At 36.8% G+C, this 25,833-nt stretch overlaps 1 protein-coding gene and 1 pseudogene across 1 annotated transcript; one reads left to right on the top strand and one right to left on the bottom strand.

Moving 5' to 3' along the window:
• Positions 1–408: 408 nt before the first annotated feature.
• LOC146141662 (uncharacterized) lies at positions 409–3,346 on the top strand (annotated as a pseudogene).
• A 13,506-nt stretch (positions 3,347–16,852) lies between these two features.
• Positions 16,853–21,966, bottom strand: LOC146141661 (uncharacterized). The gene is made up of 4 exons (XM_083390448.1): positions 21,818–21,966; positions 21,565–21,763; positions 21,323–21,499; positions 16,853–16,966 (listed from the first exon to the last, which is right to left on the bottom strand). The coding sequence occupies exons 1-4, from the start codon at positions 21,964–21,966 to the stop codon at positions 16,853–16,855; spliced, it is 639 nt and encodes a 212-aa protein (XP_083246574.1).
• Positions 21,967–25,833: the final 3,867 nt, after the last annotated feature.

Genomic DNA, 25,833 nt, shown 5'->3' with positions numbered 1-25,833 from the left:
GATGTTAGTCGCAACTGGATAAGTCCGATACTTCATTTTATTCCAGGATTGAAACAAAATACCTCGAAACAATCCGATAAGAAATGACGTCATTACTAAAACAAGAAAAATATATAAAGTTAAAACGTATAGCAGCATTTTTTCCAGGTTATTAGGTTTAAACTTACATTAATATTAAGTTGAGTTACTAAGTATTGGATCGGCACCGATACCAGCCTAGTATCGGAAGCATCGGCCCCAACTCGATATTATCGGACATCCCTAGTCCCAAAGATATTTTCCCCAGATTATCAGACTAACATATTTGCTTTAGCGTAAAACAGTGAATTAACTCAAGTTGTAAATTATTATATAATTATTTTTATAATTAATTATTTTGTAACTTACATTTCAATGTGGAATGTAACCATGGTAACTGTGCTGGTGCATTCGAGCTTTTAAAACTTCCAAGGACGAATTGAGTGTTCAATGTTCGGGCGACGATCTCAGCTTGGGGAACTACCCTTAAGCAACACCACATACTTCAGCATACGTAGTAAGTGTGATGTAATAAACATGTATAGTGTGACGTAATAAACGTACATATCTTAACGTAATAAGCATGTATAGTGTAACGTAATAAACATGTATAGTATGGCGTAAATGTACTTATGGGCACATTTATCGTCAAGAACCTTTATTATTAACAAACGTTATCAATGTAAAACCTGTGAAAAGTGTAATTCGTCATATGAAAAAGTAAAAGTAGCACTAGCTAAATATTCTACAAAACTTTGAATAATTCATACTTGCTTCTATAGTGGTTCCTAACATTATTTTATGCCCTCACAATTATTTTAAGACTGAGCCTATAACCAACTGATGTTTTTCTCCTTTCACTATAGTTTTCGGCCTTGCGCGCGTCTAAGGCGCGACGCATCGCTCAAGCACAATCATTCAATTAGGCCAGTAGTGCGCGCCTTCCACGTTAAGAATGTAGCTTTTATCCTTTGGGGCCAATTTAATTTCTGTATAAAGCTCTTGTTTTTCGGTGCGTGGTGCAGTCGGGTATAGTAGTACATTGCGTAAGTTTATAGTACAGAACCCTTTAGCTTTAAAGCGGTGTTTTCTTAACCCATATTCCTCCAGCTTAGTCCAACTTATTCGTCCAACGTAATCCAATTTATTTATCCAACTTTTACAACTAACCTAATCCAACTTATTCATCCAACTTAAATTTATCCAGACTTCAACTTTAGCTTTCCGAACCCACTCCGAATAATGCGCAAGATGACCAAGATGGAGACTTTATAAATTTGTTTTTTAATTCCGTTAGGGATGATATGTTTTAAAGTTGTATTTCTTGACTTTGGCAATTCCAATTGCATTTTCTTTCATTTAAACTAACAAATAACTACCGTCACCTAGTGGTTATAGAGCCACAATGAGAGCTAACACCAGATGTCGTTATTTATTCGTTGCAGATTCTTGCAGGAAAGTTACTATCCGACACATTCCAGACACTCAAGGAGTGTGCACATCTAAATGGAGAAGGCGAGTATGAGCCAGTAAAACGCGCAGGAACTGCGCTGAAAAGGCCAAACTGTCTAAGTTTTAAAACTGAAAGAATGCTTAAACGAGACGAGTTATGGCAGTTATTGAAGGAGGCTGATTTTCCTATCAGTAAAGTCCTTGGAATTGCAGAAATGAAAGGAACGCAGGTGGATGTGACCTGCACAAGTCGACAAAACGTCTTAGAATTACAAAGTAAGCTGGTTGGAATATCCTACATTAAAAATGTTCGACTTTATGAGAGTGACCTTATCATGAATTGGCTGGGTTCCAATACCGTTTCAAAATGACATAATCGCAGAAACATTGAGTCAACATTATGGAGAAGTTAAAATAATGATACACAAAAAAGACAAGGTTGGATTGCTCTCGGGAATGCGTATAGCCACTATGAACAAGACAGATTTGTCGGAAAACCAAATTCCAAGCTACATAAGAGTTAATAGCTTTGAATTTTACGTAACTTATCATGGACAACAATTTACATGCAAGTATTGTGGTGACGCTGGACACAAGCAAGCGAATTGCCCCAAAAGGAAACATGATTTTCCGGAGTTACAAAGAAATAATGGCGGAAGAGTGGAGAACGAAAGTAGACCAAACCTTATCAGAACCAGTTCACCTGCGGCGCGCCAGAGTATACTGAATGTCGTTTGTTTATTGGCAATAAACATTCTTTCATTGTGCTTAAAACCCACAACTGCTTACAAAACTAATTATTATTAAAAGTATAATATTTATAATTTGTTTGGGAGGCATGGCCCCTGTGATCCCCTGGCTACGCCTTTGACAGCCACCACACATTCACTCCTTTTTTACCAATCGCTTTGAAAGTTGCGTGTTTTTTTTTTTGACCAGTCGTCTAATGCAAACCTTTTAAATCTGGAAAAGGTCTTCCTTTATTTGTGACTTCAACATTAGATTGAAAGTTTATTTTTAACACATCTCATAGCTTAGATACTGAATTTTCCTCCAATTTAGCTAAATTTTATAAAAAAAAAAACAATCCTTTACACTGCAAGCAATCAATGTGCACGTATTATGCGGGCATTCAAGCTGGAACGTCACAAACCTCACGCATAATGCAGTGCATGGAACTTTTTGGACCCGAAGAGAGGCACGGCTTGGCACTGCCTCTCGCATTTGAACTGCGTGAACGCTTGATATGACTAACTTAGGTATAGAAACGTATAATTTGCGGGAAAGGGAGTACAGCAATTCATACAAATTAAAGCACCTAAAAACGTGCAGTGTTTACTAACTTTAGGAAGTAATAAGTAATATATGTTCTGTGATAACCATCTCTTTGATATTTGGCTTTGCCAGATGGTTGGCTTTGCCAGATGTTGTTGGCAGGTGTGGCAGTGAAAAAGGGGACACTTTTCGCGAGTCTGCCAAAGTCGTTTTTCTAATTCCACCCACCGAGGAAATTCAAGATCCATGTCTCCGACCGCCAATGGTTGGTTCTCCCATAATTCCCGGTCAACTTCAGCCCTCGTTAGTCGATGCGACTTTGCAATTCGCTCCGGTCCAAGTTTTAATCGACTCCGGGCCTTCCAACAACTTTGTCAACAAAAGGTTGGCCACCAAGCTTCGTCCGAATACTTTCGGACCCCACTCCTCCATCTCCATGGCCTCCTCTCGTCTCTCTGTCAAAACAAAATGCAGCCGGATCCTCAACTTTTCAGCCTCTGCTCTCGCCAGCCTCGTAACCCAAAGCCCTAAAACGCGTCTAAGTGGATCAAGAACTTTCTCGTCGCGTACAGCCCTTGCTCAATGCAAACCGTTTTCCTGAGACGGCCGTCCGGTCCTTTCGTGATTTAAAACTGAGCTCGAAAGGGTAACTCTTTGAGCTATTCGAGACGACGTTCCCTTCGAGGTGGAAATCGATGCTTCTGACTTCGGTATCGCTGCTGTCTTATCCCAGAATTGGCGCCCTATGGCTTTTATGTCACGTACTCTTAACAAGTGTGAACGGAACTATCCTGCTATTGATAAAAAAAAGAGACCGCCATTGTCGAAGCAGTCCGCAAGTGGCTTCACTTCTTAAAGGGGCGTAGTTTTACTCTCGTCAAAAAAAAATCTGTATCCTATATGTTCGACCACACCAATCGAGGTAAACTTAAAAACGCCAAGATCACTTCGTGGAGACTCGAGTTGGGCCAATATTCTTGCGATATTCGTCAATCTTGAGGAGTTACATACGGCGATGAGACATCCGAGATACGCTCGTATGTATCACTCCATAAAAAGTAGAAACCTACCGTTCACTATCGAAGAAATCGCTAAACTCAACCACGCTTTAACCGAAGTCCTCCTGGGCAGGGACCGAATCCTATCTTCTAGTGTTAGTTGATGAGTATAGTCGATATCCTTTTGTTTTTCCTTGCAGAGACTTGAATTCCCCTCCGTCATCGAGTGCCTCTCCGTCCTCTTCTGTTTATTCGGTTTTCCCGAATATATTCACTGTGATCGTGGGACCTCTTTTCTCAGCAAAGAAACTCGTCAGTTTCTAACTACTCGGGGCATTGCAACCAGTAAATCGACGCCCTCACTGTCAGAACGGTGTTTAAATTTGAACACCAAAACGCTGTAAGCACGTTTAAAATCTAAACCCTTAAACACCTAATTTAAACACCTTCGTGAGACGAAAACAAAAGGATTTTTTCTAGGACAAAGCTGTATCGCCATGAAGCTAATATATTTTTCAAGTTTAAATTCTTTAACATATGACGAATAGTAAGTATTTTTTAGATTTTTTTTTATTTACAGGAATACTAACTGCAAAGTATAAGATGGTAAAATAAAAGACTGGGACAAGTTCAAGCGGAAAACAAAAGAGCTTCTAAAATTGCTACACAAGGTAAACAAACACTGTTCTTCTTTCTTAAGTTTTTTATTTGAATTCTGTGACTAAGTTTGTTTTTATAATTTGATTTCAAAAATTACGTTTTATGTGAAAAAAACAGATGCTAATACTGTCCAATTGAAGATCAGATTGTGCATCATTAGATCTACAAGGGAAGAATATTTATGTTTCTATTGATAACTCTGATTTCTAGGTATTTATGTGCGTTTTCTCCTTTCCTTTGTTGCCCCTCTCCGTAATTATCATTATACTTCCAGCGTCTTGTTGCATTCTTTCCCTTCCTTTATAACTCGTGTAAGTTCACTCTATACTTTGTCAGGTTTGCTGTTTGGGAACTCTTCATATTTGTCATCTATTAATAACGCTCTTTTTTGTTACAGCAACTCTATTTTGTACTTTGTTGATTAAAGCTCTAAGTAAACGTACTTGACGTGGTTTATTGTAAGTTACTACAAATATTATTGATGAATCTCATTGATTTTATACTGTTTTTTTCCTTCTTAGTATATATTTTTTATAATTTTCTGTTGAATAAAATGATTGTTTAATCAGTTGTGCATCAGCTTTCTTTGTGCGTCAGATTCTATTTGAATAAGTCTTTCAATTTCAATAAGTACTTTTACTGAGCTATATATATATAATTATTATACTGGGATGTCTCACATCCAGAGAAACACTCGCAAAGACAGAGCAAACAGATTGATGAAAGCACGACAAAACACTTTATTAGGAAATGGTTAATAAAGCATTCGACACGTGGAACCCAAAAGCCCCCAAAGGTCCGAAGCACCGCTTCTGCGAACTCAAAGAGCGTCGAAGAGGAGGGTGCGTAAACAGAGGTAATACCCGGTTGCAGAGATTGTTACAATGCAACCGGAATGAGGCAGTAAGTCAGGCGATATTTGGCGATTGGAAGTCGGACAAAGGAAATGCTGACGGTTTCCCCAACTCGGTTCCTCAGTTAAGGTTATGGAAAAGCCCGTGAGTACGGCGCGTGAAGCTCGTGACGCTTGGCCACAGTTTTTGACTGCCTTTTGTGACGGAAAAGGTTTTGCGAGGGAGCGGATGATGTGTCCCGTTCCAACATGAATGGGTGAAGGACCGATATGTGAAGCTCTCCGTAGTTAACTTTATTGGGGCTGTGCAGCTGCGCGGGAACCTGGTGTACTCACCAGTGAGAGCGAGCCGTTGGAGGGGGACCAGCGGAGTAATGTGCGAGGTATATGGGGATCGGCCCACATGCTTTCAGGTGTGCCCTAAAACGCACACCCTAAAAATCGCGCGGCATGACAGTGTACTGAAGTTAGTAGTGTAGCGAGAGGCCCGAAACAGCGGCTACAAATCGGTCTGGGCCCCGTCCATACGAACGGGAAGCACGATGTTCAAACCGGACTTAGTGTTAACGAAAGATGGGTGTTGTCGTTCGTGGTGGACGCGACCGTAGTGATTGTGCCGATCTGGAAAAAGAACATAGAGAAAAAGTCCGCAAATACCGGCGTCCCGAAGTGAGCGAATGGGTAAAGGAGAAAGACGAGGAGCGAGCGAGTTCAATACTCGAGCTTAACATTGAATTGGCGGGGATGCTAGTCAGGGCAATCGGCGACATTCGTTGCCGATACCCTGGGACTGAGTAAAAGGATAATACCAATGGTATCGGCAGTAACGGTGGAGAAAGGGTTTCAAACTTGGCTACACTGGCGGCGATCAACATACCGCCGCGGGCGACCGCCTAGAACTTAAGATCAAAGCTGTTGAGGTGTGTTACGAACGAAGGAAATAAAGTGGTTAGAGCGCCACAAATAGAAGGGATCGCATGGAACATTGAAAGGTGCGTGTGAAGACGCTGAAAGACTGCGGACTGAGGTTGCCCTGGATGTGAAACTATGAAGCGTATTGTACATAAGTAATGTAAATAATGTATGGCAGAATTCCCGTCCCGGAAAACGAGCACCCCGCGTTGGAAGGACTCCGACGGGCTGGAAGTTATTATGAGCGTCAGGCGAGTGGCAACAAATGATTGCACTGTTGTGTAAATACGCGGGGCTTGGCTCGGGTAGAACTGCAAACTGCATTCCAAAAAAAAAAGCCGATGTCGCCTAAGGTTCGATGTTAAACTTAGGTTATAGTATTTAAGTAGCGACGTTGATGCCGACATGGCCGCTATAGCCGCCAACCCCGAAACCAGAGAATGGTGGAAAGTACGTTTACTTAGGCATATACGTTCAATTCGGTGTTTCTTTACCATTTTGGTATATAACAGTGACGAAGCATTGACGGCCCAATTCTCTCTACTGAACTCTTTGTGAGCCAACTAAAGTACTTATCATAAAGCAAGTCGATGTTTCTCGACCCTTTTATCGGCGAAGCGAATAAAAAGCCTTGAAGTATAGCCTATATAACACCTTTGTCAACCCAAAACATACGAGTCGAATACTCCAGCTTGACGCTAAATTGGCGGGGATGCTGGTTAGGGCAGTCGGCGACTTTTGTTGAAAGGATTATACCGTTTGTATCGGCGATGACAGTGGAAAATGGTTTCCAGATTTGTCTGCATTGGCGGCGATCGACCCGCCCAGAACTTAAGATAAGCTGTTGTGGTACGATAAGAACGTACCAGTTACACAACAAGCATTGAATTTTCCGCGTGAACAATACCGTCGGTTAAAAACACAAATCGTACTGTTAAACCTTTCGCTTTCCACTTTTATCAATCACGATGACGCCCACTAACACTACACTAAAAATATGCGCATTGAACATAAACGGAATACAAAGCAAACTACGCCAACTAGGAACCTTTATTAAACAAAACAAAATTGACATCTGCACAATACAGGAAACTCACAAAATAAATGAAAACACTTTAAAAACCTGGGCCGAAAAAGAAAAACTATAATACATATTAAACACCGATACAAACGAAAACACTAAACACTTCTGGCAAGGCACAGCAATTCAACGATAAAATAAACACAAACTGGGACATTAAACATAACATCATAATACCAAACCGAACCCACGAAATCGAAATAACACAAAGAAACGCAACAAAACAAAGCACGAATACTAAATATATATCTAAAATCCGGACAAGCCAACATACAAATAAAAGAAAGAAGAGTAGAAACCAAATCCAGCAAATACAACAATACATAAACCACAACGTAAACCACAAAGACGACCTCATATACTAGGTGACTTTAACTTTGTCGAAAGCGAAACAGACACTACCAACGAAAACCCCCACAACACATACAAACATCAAGATATACACACGCATAACTCCAATCGACATAATTTATAACAAAGATAACAACACAAACAAAATTCAACAAACAGGACACACAGACCACACCCAAGCACCCTTTCTAATATTCGGAAAAAATACAAACAAAAAAAAATCAACAGTCACTGGAAACCCAACAACGACATTCTAAATGACGAAAAATACACAAACAACATAATAAAACTTAAAAAAGACGACTACACACACCTGCTGAATTGGTGGGAACACCTTAAAAATAAACTCAAAGAAACAAACCTGAAAATACGCAGCGGCGACACAAAAATCTTAGAGAAATTGAAGGAAATAAAAAATAAAAGAACGATGGGCGCTCAAATCAAAGTAAGGATTAAAAATCTAAACGACGCAGCCAGACCGCTACTTCTATCAAATTGAAAAACAAAATGGCGAGAAACAAAAAATAGACAAAATCAATGACGAAAAAGGCAATATCGTTAAAACCATCAAGGAAATTAATTTTTTTTTTCTTTAAAAAAAGCAATACACAACTTCTATTACAATCTTTGGGTAATAAAGATGAACTAGACCTAAACTGACAAAACCACATACTGGAAGCCGACCAAATCCATACTGAAGAAAAACAGAAGACAAATACATTATCAATGGCCGAATTAACAAAAGCAACTAAAGGACTAAACAAAAAAAGTCGCCCTGGCATCGATGGCCTCACCTAAGAATTCTTTCAAAAATTTTGGCAACATATAAAAGAAGAAATACAAGAGTTGTTCATCAATATATATGTCTACAAGAAAACATATCCTCAGTAAAGCCATTACGAACAAACTAAAAAGGAAACTAAAAGACAAAATAAACATGGACCAGAAATGCGGCATCGAAAACCGAAGGATATAGAACACATTCACTACAACACTACATCAGCCATAGAATACGCGAAAATAAAATCTGAGGAACTTGCAATCATTATAACAGACTTCATTACTCAACTGTAATTGTGTCTCTCAACCACAGCCACGGAAACGGGGGGCTTGGCAGAAATATCAAGTAAAGAACACCCAAGAAGTTATCCTTAAAAATGGAAAAATGCAAAAGGTACAGTTGACTTGTGCCGGTTTCAGATCCAAGTGGAGTGGATTAACAGTTAGAAGTTCTAGAACTGGTTGGTTCCATGCACCAAACAAATAGGGATATACTGTTTGTAAAGCATTCCGACGTGAGTAAACTGGTGTTCTTCTAGTGACCTCTATCCACAAGCACTGGCAAATCGACAGTGTATAAAAGTTTGTTACTCAATTGAACTAATTATTAAAATAAAAATAACGAAACATAAAATAAATATTAGCAGAAATGTAATGTAAACTGTGCTAAAAAAATGTGGCATTAAAATTTAGCTTTCGTCTAAAACAAATTATCTTGACTTATGCAAGCTAAAAAAAAGTACCCGGCAATATTTTTTATATATTATCCAACGTTTAAGCTACCCATGCAGGATGCCTTTATCAGGGAATGCAACAACACTTCGTGTTTGAAAAAGTTCATAGCTCATAATGACAGCCAAACAGTTTGGTTGATCGAAATACATGGTTGCCCGTTTTTACTTTTAATATAATTTAAAATTTAATCGCTAGCAACCAGAAGGATGCCCATTTTGCTTGTTTGGGTTTTGATACAAAGCTGCCGTGTTACGAGCAATTTACATTCTCAGTATATTAAAACTATTTGTCGCAAATGTTTTATATATTTTAAATTTTGGCCGCTAACTTTTAGTTAGACATGGCAAGACCAAAACCTGTTTCAAAATACACTGAATGCCTTCAGAAAGGTTGTTTCAAAATATTAAAATATTTTATTAAATTGGTATAAAGAACAAAACAATATAGGCATCTGATTGGCAGTGTCCACGCAAGATGAAAGAAAATTTTAGGGGTCCGCGGACAAAGGCATTATACTTTTTATGAAACAGTTAAGAGAAAATTATTAGTTTTTTTAGGAGTTAACAATAACTCTCAGAAATATTCACCTGGATCCGGAAACAAACACAATTATCGATTTGCTTCGTTTCTATCGATTCCCGCCAGATGTTGCAAGTTGATTTTATTGAAAAATACCGAAAAATTGGGGTTTTTAGCCCTATTAACGACTGTGTTGATATTTTATTGTAAATTTATAGCTATTTGTCTCAATTTTAAACTATCGTAGTAAGAATATGACAGCCCATACAGAAGTAGGGAACTTTCCTTCGTAAGGAAGTTAGACGAATATCAAATAAGACTTACTGCAAAATGTAGTATATATTTAAACTGTAGCAAAAATCATGAAATGATGTGAAAAAAATTAAACCACAAAGAGCTAGTTTATTTAAAATGAAAATAAAATAACCTTAAAACACAAGTCTCTAGTGACCTCTATTCTATCGACACAGGTTGTCCGTTTTAGTTATTTTGTTTAAACACTTAATGATGTTAATCGGCTTCCTTGTAGAGCCTGTTCGAACAAGAATCATTACTACCGAAATACAGAACAACAATGCAGTAAGTGTGTTCAATACATAATTATTGTTTTAGGCATTCAACTAGGATAACAAGATCAGCTTTGTTTGAATTTATCGCTCGGATTTCAACAAAGGTGAAGCTAAATGGGTAACTTTAATAAATGTGTTATAAAGATTCGCGACAGAAAAATATAATCACACATAGTTAAATACACAAGCAAAACAGCAGAGGCGCTCAACTAAACAAAACTATATTTCTACCTCAAACGGTAAAACAAACAAATCTGAAACAGCATCAGTCTTAACAGCTAAGCGTGAAAAAGTTTATCAAGGTAATAACATATTATTAAAACAGCTTAACTTTGGATTTAAGGCTCACAATAATAGTATGGCAATAAAAGATTGGCAACACACCGATATTTTAAGTACGTTTATTTTTACATTTTTATTGAATTATGATTCTGCATAGCCACCCATCTACTATAGCTTCAATTTTTTATGTTAACCATTTTGTGCCTTCAGTGGAATGATTGGAGTAAGTTGTAATTAAGTAAATATAGCACATGTTTTAGGTGTCACATTTTTTCTACTAATGTTTGGTAAACTATCTTACTGTTGTTATTTCGTCGCCAAAAGAGGTTAAAAGAAAATGAAACTTCAGCGCGGGAAGTCCTCCACCTAGTGGTTACCTTGGTAATTTGATTTTACTGCATTTATAAGGCCTCTAAAAAGCACAAAGACTTGCATCCCCAATCAATCATTCACGTTTTATATGCATCTGAAAATCAAAGAACTTGTAATTCAGCTACAAAAATTGTCAAGACACTTACTTTATGAAAGCGTTTTAAAAAAAAGTAAATAAGCAATATCTGCAAGTTTACGAAGAGATATGACAAAACTGTGTTCAGTATTGTGTCAAATTCAAAGAACTGTAATTCAAAATATAAAACATAAAAACCCAATTTATATCGCTGAGTAAAAAGATGAATAATTAATTAATTGATCAAATAATAATTTTCAGTTACAACTGAAAGTACTATTAAAAACGATGTTCTTGATTTTAAAACTTTATATAAATTATTTTTTTCTTATTAAATTATTCGCATGCGAAGCTTTTATATCCCATTGTGAACTCCTCTATTGGCATTTTTTTAATCTTATCTGACCCAAACTTACTCGTATCATAATATCAATTTGTGATATGTTTTGCTTTTAAGGTGCTTCAACCTCAAGTCTGAATTTGTCTAGTTACCAGAGCATTGAGTCAATCACTGGCAGTAGTATTAAAACATCTTCAATTCTTCCTGGGACAGAAAGAAGGGAAACGGTCCGACGCCTTGTTACAGATATTAAACAGAAAGCAATTGACAAATCAATTAGAGAACAGAGTAGAAAATGTTAGAAAAAACAGTGGAGTGAAACGAAAGAAAACATTGCACAACAAAGTTTTATTAAAAATGCTTGCATATTTTATTCTTAGCTAAGTTAAATAAAACAACATACTTTTCAACAATTGACCGAGTTTGTGTGCCACGTTCTGATGGGGTTCAATTGGAGTCATTAACCAAGGTTTTAAAGGATAACCACTGTCACCCAAAATAATGTCATTTTGATATTTTCCACTTTCAAAGTGTTCATACAAATTTGATTGTCGGAGAATAAATGAATCATGACATGAGCCAGGCCACTTGCATACCACATCCAAAAATACCATGTCTGCATGACAAACAGCAGGGGTAAATAACAGTTAATCATCATAACACTTTGATTTTTTGGTTGCAAATTGTACTTGCCTGGACATTAATTGAATGAAATCCCTTTCTGTTAACATAAAGGTGCTCATCTTCACTTGGAGTAATTATGGGAATATGTGTTCCATCAATTGCCCCTATAACACCAGGAAAATGAGCCATAGAATAAAATTGCTGTTTCGTTAACCTTGAAGATTCCCTTTCTGGCATGTTTATAAAAATATGATGTTTTGAAATTAAACTGTCCATAAATCGGCTCAGTACAACACTAAGTTGTGAAACATTAATATTATCTTTAGTTGAATTTGAAAGCTGCCAGATGCGAGTAGTTTTAGTGATATTAAAACTTGTTGTTCCACAGTAAGACATCGTCTACTCGTTTTTGTTGGATTTAAGTCTTCGTATAGGAGATGGCATAAGTCCTTTATTACTGCTTTCGGCATGCGGTATTCAGATATTAATTCTAAATCTGTCATCTCCATTGGGTCTCGTCGTAATCTTTGACGTCTTTCTAGACGCCTCAAAGCAATAAAAATGCAGCCATTTTTAATTTCGTTTACAGATCTCAAGTTTTCAGAACACAACTTAGGCGTCTGAGCCGCTCGTTAGTTAGCGAGGAGTTTAGCGAGAAGTGGGTTCGTAATACCAAAAGTCGACTTAACGAGCTCGCTCAACTTAGCGAGGTGTGTTCATAATGCCGCCCCAGGCCAAAATTTCCATCAAGGCAAACCACACATGTTGAGTCCTACAGGATTCAGGTTGCTAGTTAATTGCTGGCTATGGCAAAACAACATAAAACTAAATTATATAACATACTCCTTTACACAGGGCACATGGTACCATCATCTATTTCCAGCTTTGATCCTGATGGTAGGGTAAACATTAACTGATAAACATGATGTCTGTATGATAACAAATTTTTTGCGAGGTCCTTGACCTTAAAAACAAATATATTCATTGTTTATCATTGTTGTATTTCCAAATTGATCCAAATGAAAATCTTACATAAATTTCAGTAGTAGGTATGAACTCAAACCGAAGTCTTAAGGCATTGCAAAATCCTTCAGTTGATACTTGCTTCTCTAAGCTTAGTATACGGCTCCACTCCATTAACTGAATGCTGACACCAACTCTGGGAAATGTGGGGGAACATGCCCATATATTTAGCCGATACAATCTTACCGCTTCTTTTTCACATAAGCATAACATGACATTCACTTTATGATGATATCCTACAAAATATACTAACTGTTATTTGGGAACTTAAACATGGCTCATTCTGTATACATCAGGGGTGTCCAACACACGGCATGCATGCCAAATGTGAAACATGACATAATAGAAATACTTAATTGTTATTTAGCCAATTGACATTGTTTATTAATAAAATAAAACAATCGCAGCAATTGCTGTAAATAACAATTACTGCTAATATTATAACATTATACTGTTTTCATTTTTTTGAAAAAAGCGTTTTGGCACGGAAAGATGATATAAGATAAAAATTGGCACGCCGACACGTTTGTGTTGGACACCCCTAGTACCCGTATAAAATCCAAGTGACAGGGTCATAAAATACCAAATTTATGTTTATAAAACGCTAACCCTGAAAACAATTTAAATCAGTGGTTTTTAGGTGCAAAAAAGTGGAAACCACTCCTTATGAATCATAAACATAAGTGCTCTATTTATCAAACCTTTGTTATCAATAAAGTCATGGCATTTTAACAAACCCATTAAACACATCTACGTTTTATGTTGGTTTAGAACTGAAAATCACGTTTTCGGGTTGAATTTGACGTCTTTAAAAATGCAGAAAATTTGAAATATTTCTTGGTCTCAAGATGTCTTCAAGTTGTATAATATTCGTTTATCTACAGAACTTTTTTATAAAACCGGTAAAAAACGAATAAATGAAACCTAAATAAAGAGGTTTCCCATATTGCATCGAAAAAAGGTTTATCAAACGTTAAAAAAACAACGCCTCAAAATCGTTTTGTTTTAAGAGGGTTTTCGCTTTGCCTTTCTAAAACGTTATTTAAACGTATAAATTTAAACGACTACAAACGTGGTTTGGAAACCATAAGTATCCTGGTCTATATGCACAGCCACAAAAATTGATTGTTTTAACGGCTGTGTTTTTTATAAGTGATTGATCGAGACTAGTAAAAACAGTTTAATACTAATTAAAATGTATGAGTGACCGATTGTGGGCGGTATTCGGGTTACAGGGGTATCCTGCAGGTAGCGTTATGTGAGTAACGTAGGCGCTTTACTATATATTAGAAAACCGGTATTAAAGACTAGTAAGCAACCATCTTGTATAGGCTAGATTTCGCCTAATCTTTTAACAAAATAAACAGGGAAAGCTATAATACATGCAGACAGTGACCCTATATGCTACAACCCTCAGTGCCGAATTTAATACACTTTATCATGACTAAAAACATAGCTGACAGAAAATGTTACCTGATCAGGCAAATTTTTAAAGTTGTGCGGACAGAAAAAACAAGTTTTAATGCCAAGTTCTAGTTTTTCTAGCGTTTCCGCTAGATATGGGAGTCCCCTTTTTCGAGAGTATAAATTTTATATAAGGAATTAATTAAAAATTTTACACTTTTGTAAACTAAGGATATTTTTTGCTATTTTTATTCGTTATAATTTTAGTAATTCATCTTTTCATAATTCTCAGGTGAAATCGTTACCTTAGTGCAATAAAAAACAAAATTGCCTTTCTAGCCGTTTGTCAGTATATCACATTCACGAAGATTCGTGAGTGTTATGAGCGAGTGGAATAAGCTATCCGCAGTAAGCGGTACACTGAGCCGCGCTAGTGGATCAGTGGACATCCAAGCGACCGAAACGAGTCGGATCGGGTGGCTTTGGCGACTAAATTGGTTTGGCTTGTAAGCGAACAAAAATAGGCACAATAATTTTAAGACATTGCTTTAGTGGCTTTTTTGACTCATTTCCATTTTTGAACTGCTGGCATTCAGTCAAATAATGTTCCACTTTTTGACTGAAACTTCCTGACAATTATTTTTTTCCTGTGATCAGCCATATGAAAAAGATATACATGAAAAGTGGCTTTTTTGACAACAAGCAGAAAGACAAACATCTTTTCTGTGTGTGTTCGATGCAATTAACAACTCCGGTTTTGCCACAGTTAGCTTCAGCAACGTCGTCAGTCAGTTTCGTGTAGTGTATTTTTTTCAGAAGACTATTTAGTACTGAAGGGTATTCGAAATCGTTTGTGCTCTATTATAGTAACGGAATGCTGCTTTTGTAATTTGTAAGAAAAAGTGTACCGTTGAGCCTACTGCAAAAACATACTGTCTGTAGACTGCAAAGATTAACATTTTTTTTGCCAGGTTTTGCGGCTTTTACAAGATGTTAAAGAGTGACGAGGAACCATTGTGTGACTGATTCAAGTGATGAAGATACTGAGAGGTATAGTGATGCCGTTATTGATTCTGATGAAAACCATGGGGTAGTTCAAGAATTCATATGGAAGGATGGATGGATCTTGGCAGAAGTTATCTATCTGTCAAACGCAGGGGCGCTTGGAACAACAAAACATTGTCAACGTCAGGCCTGGTCCAACTGTGTTTTCAACAACCCGGGTAATTGAAGATAGTCCATCTTCTTCTTTCCGAGTCATATTTAGTGAAGCAATGCTTCGAAATATTCAGAAATATACTATATCTGAATCTAAGTGTTACGTCACCCGCCAAGTTTTGCTTGCTTAAAATTTGCTAATTATCTTACAACAGTAACGCCTATTACGAACGTCACACGGTGTTGTTTACTGCTGCTAATGCTACAGTTAGTATTTTTCATTTGTGAACTACTTGTGTTGCTGGCTGGTTGGTAATTGTAACTCGTTTATTTAAAAATATGACTGTTGAAAATGTTAACGCCGATAATTAAGCGACTGTTCCTATAGTTCGGTAAGTTAATTGTTAGATTGTTGACCGTGGCGTACTGTCTTATTGGTTACTGATTTCGTTTGCATTTAGAAACCGCATTTGTTGGACGAATTAAAGAACGACTTCTTGTCTCAAAGGCGAGTTGTACTACTTAGGACAGTAAACAGGCTACTACGTATTACGAACGGCGCCTTAACACTAAGCGTGTTACAGGGAATAATGACAAGTGAAGTGTAACGCTACAGGAACTTGAAGTATATTGGCCTTATTCTTGCCTTGCTCTAGTCTGTGGAATACATCTTGGGGATGCCCTTTTGTTCAGCCGGACCCTTTCCAGGAACAGGTTTATGGAAATCATGAACTACTTTCTACGATTTGACATAAAGAGTGAAAGAAGACGTCGACTGGTTGAAGATAAATTTTACCTTGCCTCGTGCTTATGGAACTGCTTCACTGCTTCCCCATATTTAGGCAAAGATGAGACCCGAGACCCTTCCATAAGTGTGCACTAGTGTTGTAATGAAACTGGTGCAACAACCCTCTTCAAGTACGGCTACAATGTTACTACTACCTGCGATAATTTTTTTGCTGTTAGCCAAGGAAAAATGCAGTCTAGTCTAGTTGGCACTATTCGCCAAAATCGTAGGGAACTTCCCCAGGCTGCGAAGTCAAAACAACAGTTGCATGAAACCACACTTTTTAAAACTACCACCTCGTCCACAAGTGTAACTTTGAGTTATCCACCAGTGCAAAAAAACGAAATATGTTATCATGCTGAGCACATTTCACCCGGACGTAACTGTTTCGTCTGAAAACAATACTAAAAAAAGCCAGAAACAGTTTTATTTTATAACAAAATTAATGCAGGAGTGTATGTTATGTATTCTGTTAGGGCAGCAAGTCGAAGATGGCCCGTGCATGCTTTTTACAATGTGATTGATCTGGCAATTATCAATAGAAAGAAATATGCAGATCGAGGATTAGTCGACGTGAGTACATTCAAAGCTTAGCTGAAGCGGATCTGGAACCTCCCACAAAAAAGCGTAGGACGTGCTCAACTTCCAAATGCCGCAACAGAACGACACTGATATGTTGCACCTGTAAAGAGGCGATCTGCGGAAAGTGTTGCACAAAACTATTTCTAAAATGTGTCAAATAAAATTGATGGAAATAACAACTAAATACTGACATTATCTGCAGACATTATCAATCCGGATTGAAAAGTAATCCGTTCCAGCGTCGTAATTACATGGCGCGAAATTCAAGCCAGCTTACAAACTGCACCGATATGCATATTACGTAATATTCCAGTAAACCTCTCTGACGCACAACCGATTTTTCGGCTTAGGCTACTACTCCTTGCGGTAGCAATCTATTGCTGCTTGTTCGTTTTTATAAACCTAAAATTGAGAAAAAGTGATGGGATGTACCAAACATGACTAATGAAAACTGTATTTGGCGCTGGCCTAAAATCCTACCACAGCGTTGTGATAATTATTAAAGCAATGTACAATATTTGGGTGAGGGTGGGCCAGTATTACTGTTTAAACCTACCCAAACACTGTTCGACTTTGTGGATTCTAGACCAGCCGTATCTAACGAGTGTATATTCTTTCCTTATGCGCTAAGCTTGTGTTTTGTTTACGACTAGCCGTTCTTGTTACGTCATAATGCCCCAAAAGTAGGTGATGTTTAATTAAACGATTTCGGCCGTCCGCGAAACGAACAGATTAAACGGCGAACGGATTGAAAACCACTCCTTTTGACCGATTAAGAAACGAGAGAGAATGAATTAACGAAACAGATTCGAATCCGGCCTACGTGCATATATAAACGGCTAACTGTTTTTTTATGTTAGTTGCTGCTGGCTGCTGGATAAGACTGTAAGTCCATCCTTAGTTGAGTTGTTTCCTAAGATGACTTTGCAGAGTTTAGGAATAACACCAATTTAAAGACAAGAAAATAGCTCTGCCTAGTCAAAAAAATTTAAAAAAGCATACGTCAATACTTTGTGTTCCTCCTCAATTTGTTTGAATAGTTTTGCAAACTTTATTTATACCATATTTGCTAAAAAAAACCATGCTATAAAATAGCATACCAAACTTAAATTGTGTGTCTAAAACTGCCACAAAACACTATTTGGTATATTGTATTTCCTCATTTCTGTTTGATTTTTAATTTGTTAAGCATGCTTATTAGCTGTTTGCATTTAATTAATGGCGGCCGTCAGCCGCGTCCATTTTAGCATCCCGAACCCATTTCCTGCGAGTAGCAAACCCAGGCTGTTAGTGAAGTATTTTTTTCCACGCGCTTTTTTACTCGTTTCGCTTCTCTCGATCCTCCCACTTCCTTTTTCTCTTTATTGTAAATCATTGAGCATTTCTCGTTCCTGATTTCCTTCTACTAGTGTTTATTGCCGTTAAACTCAGCGCCAATCTCCCACTCTTACCATTTTCTGAGTCTCAAGTTAGACGTGTTACGTACGTTATAACTGTTATATCGGAGATCTTGTTGGAGCGAAGTTCTGTCCATCAAAGTGAGTACTGTACATCATAACGCTATTATATTGCATGAAATAAATCTGATTGGTCTAAATGAGCTTATTAACACCTCAGGTCTTTAAATTTAATTCTTAAAAATATATGGCAACCCTGTTTTAATTTTCTGATTGCACTTCTGACCCTAAGGCTTTCTTTGAATGATTTAATACAAAACTGTTTTTTATAAAGTTTATCTTTACTTTTGAAAGTCTTGTTTATTGTATAATGAATGAATATGACACATGCTGGGCCACTACACCACGGTATTGTAATACCTCAAGTGGAAAACAGTTATTCTTAGAAAAATACTATTTAATGCAAAATATATATGCATGAATATAATCAATTGATGAAAATTACCTCTTTGTTATAAAAAATGTTTATATTTTTTGCATTAGTTGATTTTTAGTACTGAATATGTGTTTAATAAATCCTTTAGTTGGTTGTAGCATAGACACCGACAGTTTTTTTTGACAGGGGACAGGGGTGCTTAAGATTTTGTGCTAAATATGACGTCACAAAATGTCCACTGAAATATAAGTTTACATGCAGAGTGGTGAAAGAGTTAAACGTATGTAAAATAGTACGCCATCAACAAAAATATAAAGAAATAGGCATAACGATCAAGTGGTTTTCACTAGGAATGCACCCCAAACTTGGCCTCCATGGTGTGTTGGTAGGAGATTGCCTAAATCCATTTTTGTGAGACAAATTGATTATGAATTATTGTTAGGACATCTATTAGGTATCGGTATAAACGTTTTTTATTTTATTGGCAGCAGGCGGGATTTGGTTAACGAGAAGTGGGTGCGTAATACCAAAAGTCGACTCTCGTGCGTCGTTAGCGACGTGTGTTCATAATGCCGCCCCAGATATGCCTTTTAATATAAGCGAAATTTCATTAGATTTGAAACCCCACCAAAACGTCAAGAGCCAAGCTGGGTTGGACCGATAAATTCGTTTAAAACGTTCGCATTTTGATGACGAATCCGTTTGTCCGCGACGCACTTGGCAGCTTTTCACAGCATAACGGTAAGAAGTACTGCTGATTTGGTTAAAAAACACCTGTACTTGCTGCAGGGGACAAACTGGTTGTGGTTCAGGTTTCCTAACAGTCAGATCTGATGAGTAAAAAGCTGTTTGCTTTTGCAAAATAATCATACGCTAATGAGCAAATATTTTCTCGAGGAACCAAAAAATCTAGATTGTAAGACTTTGTCATGTTTCACCAACTGAACTTCATCTTCTGTTTTTTAGTGCAGTTCTAAAACGACCTAACTTTACATACCCAGGTTTGACTGCCGTCTTGTTCGTATGTCGTCTAAGAGTGGGGGCTAGCGATTTAAGTTTTGCATCTCGTCATAATGTAAGAACATTAAATTACAGTGGCCTTCCAACAACGCATTGGGCATATATTCAAAAGGGGAAAAAGAAAGGAGATCGGCCTATTTTAATTGATGAATTCTTTCAGCATGCAATTTTGGGAACATAACCAACCCTATTGTTATAAAATTACCAAATATAGCAGCTAATGAGAGCACTTTTCATTTAAAACGTTGTCAAAATTATATTTTGGTCAGTCTCCTCTCCGTCGTATTCATCCGAACGACGACAGATATTGATGTCATTACACTTGTACTGCGGCGCTTGGCTCCGTTTAGCCAGCCACCTGTAAGCGATTTCTCTTCTATCCGCGCTAAGGGCTTCGATTCACATGGACTTAACCCGCATACAAGCGGGTTACAGATGTATGCTATTTAACTGTTTCCACAATATTATTACTCAATTATAACGGTTGTTTATATGTTATATGAACTGGCGTCATTTTATTCTGCTGTACAAGTACCTTATTAGAGTTATTTTTTTATTAATGTATTTTAAAAAGAGGGCAAGTGACAGAAGACTAATGTTGGCAATAAGAATGATATCTCACCAAAGAAGAACTACGAGAACAGTTTGGATGAAAGAGAGGTATTATGTATTTGATGTTTTTTATACGCTTTTTTTAAAGGTCAAGACTTTTCTGGGAAAAAAAAACATGTTAAGTTTCACAGACGGGGACTGGATTGCTCATTATCACGCACTACTTGAGATCTAAAACCACTTTTTTAAAGTACTGTAAAAGTTTTATGGTTACTTTACTATATATATATATCTCAGCCACTTCATCTATTGTAACAAAATAACTTTAATCATTGATTAAGGAATTTTTTTAAATATTTTTTGTTACACATAATTAGTTGCAACAATATTGTAGTTATATTCAGCCCTATTTTTTTAGTAGATATAATATTTGCTTTTAAATATTTTTAAGATGACTGTGCTGTGAGAGAGCCAATAGACACCAGAAAAAGAGTTGCAATTGGTATCTACAAGTTGGCATCTTCTGCGGAATACAGAACTGTTGGTGAATTGTTTGGTGTAAAGCTGGATGCACACCGCGAAACGATACGATAACGACAGGGGAATTAATTCCCAGCCGTCGTCCGACCGCCGTCCGATGCTCTGAACCGACGCCGGCGGTTGCTACCGACGTTTAATGCACATTGCTAACGATCGTCGGTTACAATCTGAATGCTAGATTACATAAAATTGGTTTAATTTGATACATTCTGACACTAAGCGAAACAATTTTTGCTGACATACTAAATGTTCTAACCATTAAATTATCTTTACACTTCCATATTTTCTTTAAATACGGTACAACAAAAGTGAAAAATACTGCTTTTTTATTTACAGTTTCTTAAAATAGGTAATCAATCACAAATGTATAGATAAACAGTGGCAAAAAGAAGTAGAAACACTGAAAGGAATGTGTAGTAGAAAATAGGACAATACAAAAAATAAAAAACATGAATTACAAAACAGTGCTCAGAAATGTCAAGTTTAAGAAAAAAAACTTGAAAGGCAGTGAAATAAAAAAAAATACATAGGACAAAACATAAACAGCATCATCTTGCAGTGAAATCACAGAATACAGTATGCTTGTAATTTGTTGTACATATAATCCAACAACGTTTGGTGGTTTCGCTCTCAGCTCTGTTGATGGCTGATCTAAGGTTTTTAATCTTTCACTGGATTTCTCCATGACATTTAACATTTGTCTCTGCAATAAAGGGATTTTGTTACATAAAAGTATTAAAATAATTTCAGTGTAATTGTTGTATTTACCTGAATTTCCACACTGCTGGCAAAAGATTTTTTGGTCCGTTTAGAAGGAGGTTCAGTTGCACTTGAACATACCGATTCGGGACTTCCTGGATCAAATTCAAGTGGAGAGTTTGCTTCATTTTCTGTTGTGGTACTGGAGGTTTCAGTTGAAGGAATTATACGAGAGCCACAAGGTTCTTCAAAAAAGTTGTCTTTTGTACTGTAAAATAAAGTTTTATAAAAAGAAGCAAAGTACCAAATTGCAGGATAATACCTTCGATGTTTTATATAACTGTCCAAAAATTTCAATTGATCAAAATAAGGCCACGTTTCTGGTGATTGAAAACCGGACCCACTGGGGACTTCTGTACTTTTTTTATGTTTTCGAGCATAGGTAGTACTTCTCAGGTTACTCCATTTCATTTGGCAATGTTTAAATTAACTAAAAACAGTTAAAATAAGAATTAATAGTTGTACAAAGTGTGCGTAAAAAAAAACTACTAAACACCTGTGGAGTTTGTTTTTGTGGCCACACGCACTTTCAGTTTTATGCTTGTTTTTCTTATCCGGGTGATACTGGTTTTAAAAGCCTGTTCCAATTTTCGTCTTCCATTTTTCCTAAAATATCTGAAAAAGCATTAACATGTACAATAAAAATGAAAAAATCATAATAAGTTGTAAATGTTCAGTCGAATACATATAACAAAACATATGTCAGTGTTGACCAATTGTCCATTGCCAGGAAACAGCACCAGACGTATTGAAATATTTACACAGTTCATCTCTAATATATCTAGCGTCATTGCCATAAAAATTTGATCCCATATCCCCAATTCTATGAAAGTTGACAGAGTTTGGAATGGATTGCCTCCCAAGAACCAGGGACACAGTCGCCAGAATTAAGGCTTACATCCCCATAATTGGGTGTTACAACGGTTGAACTCTGTAAATATTTATGCAATACAACACTTGCTTGAATAATCTTTTCAGCGAGTTCAGGACTGCAATTAATCGTGTTATAATAAATTTGCCAACGTACTGCCAAAATGCCAAAAGCATTTTCAACTACCCTACGAGCCCGGCTCAGTCTATAGTTAAAGATGTTTTTTGTTGTGGGCAAAAACTTTCCAGGATATGGTTTCATAACATCATCTCCAACTATAATTTGATAACTTTCTTGGCAAAGGAAGGCCAAGCATGTTTTTATAAAAAAATACACCTCCATCACTGTGACGTCCAGAATTACCAATATCAACTAAGATAAATGTGTAATGGGCATCACACAAAGCCAAAAGTACTAGTGAAAAATATCCTTTGTAGTTGTAAAATTCAGAGCCACTGTTTGGAGGGCACTTTATCCTTATGTGTTTGCCATCCAAAGAACCAAGACAATTTGGAAAGTTCCAAACTTTTTCAAAGTCCTCGGCAATATTAAACCAATCTTCTGTACTTGGAGGTTTGAGGTATTTGGGACCAAGGACAGTCCAAAGTGTTGAACAGGTTTCTTGCAAAATTACTCCCAACAGTTGTATGTCCAACACGGAATGAATATGAAAGTTGTTTTTGCGATCAACCAGTTGCCAAAAACCTTAAAATAAACCAAAAACATTTCTATGATTGGTATACCAGGCAGTCAGGCAAATAATAAAACCATACCTGAGTGTCAAAATTAATCTTTGCTTTGGACTGCTGATAGGCTTCCGAAAATTGGTGTTCTGTTTTTGTATAAAAGGGATTACTTGCTGCAGAACATCATTATAACTTGGTTTAAATTCGGCAAAAAAATGTGTTTACCTTGTGTTCATTTGTTGCATCCATGATAGAACCATCATCAACTCGGCAATTTTACCAAACAAAGAGCTTCCCGACGCGCTAACGACGCCCGACGAAGTAGGATTGAATCCTACTTGATCGGGCCGTCCATTATCGCGTCGGGAGAGCTGCAAAAAATCGCTTCTCTCCGTATGCTCTGACGCGGTGTGCATTTGGCATACGTAAGCGCTCGTCGGCGTCGCGTCGGAATGCGCTTACGACGCGATAACGACGCCGGTGTGCATAACTGCTTGTTACGGTCAGTTTAAATATTTAGTAAAATAGAGTAGTATGTTTTGATATAACTATAACTAAACATTTTAAAAAATTAATTACAGATTGTGCAAATCATTGGTATCCACCTGAATACATTTCAAAGCCAAATTCCACTGAAGCACAAGAAATAGCATCACGCTTTAAAAAGGAGTACCACTTTCCTCAGGTAACTCGACGTTTACTTAACTTACAGTTTTCAAAATTTTAAAAACTTAGATTAATTTGGTATAGTTGCAATTAATTGTGAGAAACACATATGAACATTGTATGTATATGTAATAATTATAAAATAGTTTGGTTAGTTCAGGTAAACTGTTGTTTAGGTACTGGGTTGCATTGATGGAAGAAGCCACATTCCCATAACAGCACCATCTTTTGGCAAAAATGATTATACCAATAGGAAAGGTTGTGGGATTCATTGGTATTACAGGCCGTGGTTGATGACAAATACTGGTGGGTCATTGCAATGTATATATAGGTATTATTAGAAGTAAACCAACTCTAAATAATAATTTAAACTCTAGTTTCAGAAATGTAAGCATTAAAATGCCAGGAAGTTGCCATGATGCAACGGTGTTTAAAAATTCCTGCTTGTTCAAGAAAATGCATGATTTGCCAAAGGCAATATTAATTTATAAATTTGGTTAAAAATTGAGCAGCTGATAACTATAAAACAATTATTCTGTTTTCAGGTACCTGTTCTTTAATAGAGGGAGTAGAAGTTCCCTTGCTTTTACTGGGGGATCCAGCATATCCTTTACCTTATATTGGAACCACCAGCATTTCACCAGCTAAAGAGTCATTTAACTGCTATCATAGTAGTGCACGCATTGTTGTGGAGAAATTCTTTTGGGAAAATTAAAAGCAAGGTGGAGGGAGAATCTTAAAAAAGATTGAGGCTAATGTTGGATTTGCACCAACAGTTATCGCTTCGTGTTGCCATAATCATGGAGGGAAGGCATACAAGTCACCACCAGGAACGTCCAACAAATAGACCCTGTCTTGCTGTTAGTCAGGAAGGGTCTTTTTTAATCAGAGAAGCCCTTCTTAAATTTTAAGATCTTGTGGTGTAATATAATAGTTTAGTTCATCTTCCATTGTCTGTAATCAATTTCAAGTTACGTTCAAACGAAATATTAGAATCAAAACATAATTCAAATCTTACTTTAGCATTCGGTCTTTCTCCAAAAAGAACATCCATTTTGTCGAAAAATTCCCATTGCTTACCTTCACTAGACTGACGACCACTAGTGTTTCTTCCACTAATCTCTAATTTGTTGCCTTAAACAAAAAAAACAAATAATATTATATAGGTTTGAGTTTTACATATTTACTGGGTATCTTTTTGTAACTGGCTATTTACCATTTCTAACGTAACATTAACAGTTGAAGCTGTAAATACATCAAAGTTTTTATTTATGTTACTACAACAACACATAAAGGTGTAGCTCAATTGCTCCCACTATTACTGAAGTATTTTCAATTTAAACGTAGTCTCTTACCAACTGGCATTATTTCTTACTATACAATTTTTGGAACTTGTCTAGTTGTAGTATAAACTTAGCATGTTTTTTAAATTATCTAAACTTTAGAAGAAGAATAAAACAGCTCAAAGTTAAAACTTTTGTTCCTTTTAGTTAGCAGCCTAATGACTGACATTTGCCTACTATACCCTAGCTTCGCTTATACTAACTATAGGATACTAACCATGAATGTCGAATATTGCATTTTTCCAACTCCTTTTTAAATATTTCCTGTGTATAAAATGAACATGCATACAAAATCTGCACTTTTCCTAATTGACCAAAACCAAATATACACTTGCATTAATTATTTGTTTAACTTCTCACAACATAGATTATTTTAGGGCGCTGGTCTAGAATCCTCCTACCACAGTAAAAATATCAACGCACAAAATTTATGTTAGGGTTCAAGTTAGCGTTTGGGTGTGGCTTGGGTCAAGTATATATTCTAGACCAGCCCCTCCTATTTTTTTTTTGCATGGCGCTCTATTTATTATTGGTCGATTCTGAAAATAAATTAATGGAAACAAAAATTATTCAAGTGATATGTGAACAGTGTGGTCGACAAGTTAGGACCTAGCATATGTAGAGACACTGACCACATTTCACTCCGGTCGTTTCTGGTCAATCATTCTTCCTATTAACGATGACCATACCGCTCTTACCACATCAACACTCT

This window comes from Ascidiella aspersa, chromosome 5, assembly GCF_963924565.1.
Source record: "Ascidiella aspersa chromosome 5, kaAscAspe10.2, whole genome shotgun sequence".
Taxonomy (NCBI): Eukaryota; Metazoa; Chordata; class Ascidiacea; order Phlebobranchia; family Ascidiidae; genus Ascidiella; species Ascidiella aspersa.
This window is presented reverse-complemented; position numbering and strand designations above follow the sequence as displayed.

Coding starts and splice junctions, on each gene's coding strand:
- LOC146141661 (XM_083390448.1), bottom strand. CDS start 21,966: ATGAAATGGAGTAACCTGAGAAGTACTACCTATGCTCGAAAACATAAA. Junction 21,764..21,817: donor AGTTATATAAAACATCGAAG/GTATTATCCTGC, acceptor TTTATTTTACAG/TACAAAAGACAACTTTTTTG. Junction 21,500..21,564: donor CCAGCAGTGTGGAAATTCAG/GTAAATACAACA, acceptor CCTTTATTGCAG/AGACAAATGTTAAATGTCAT.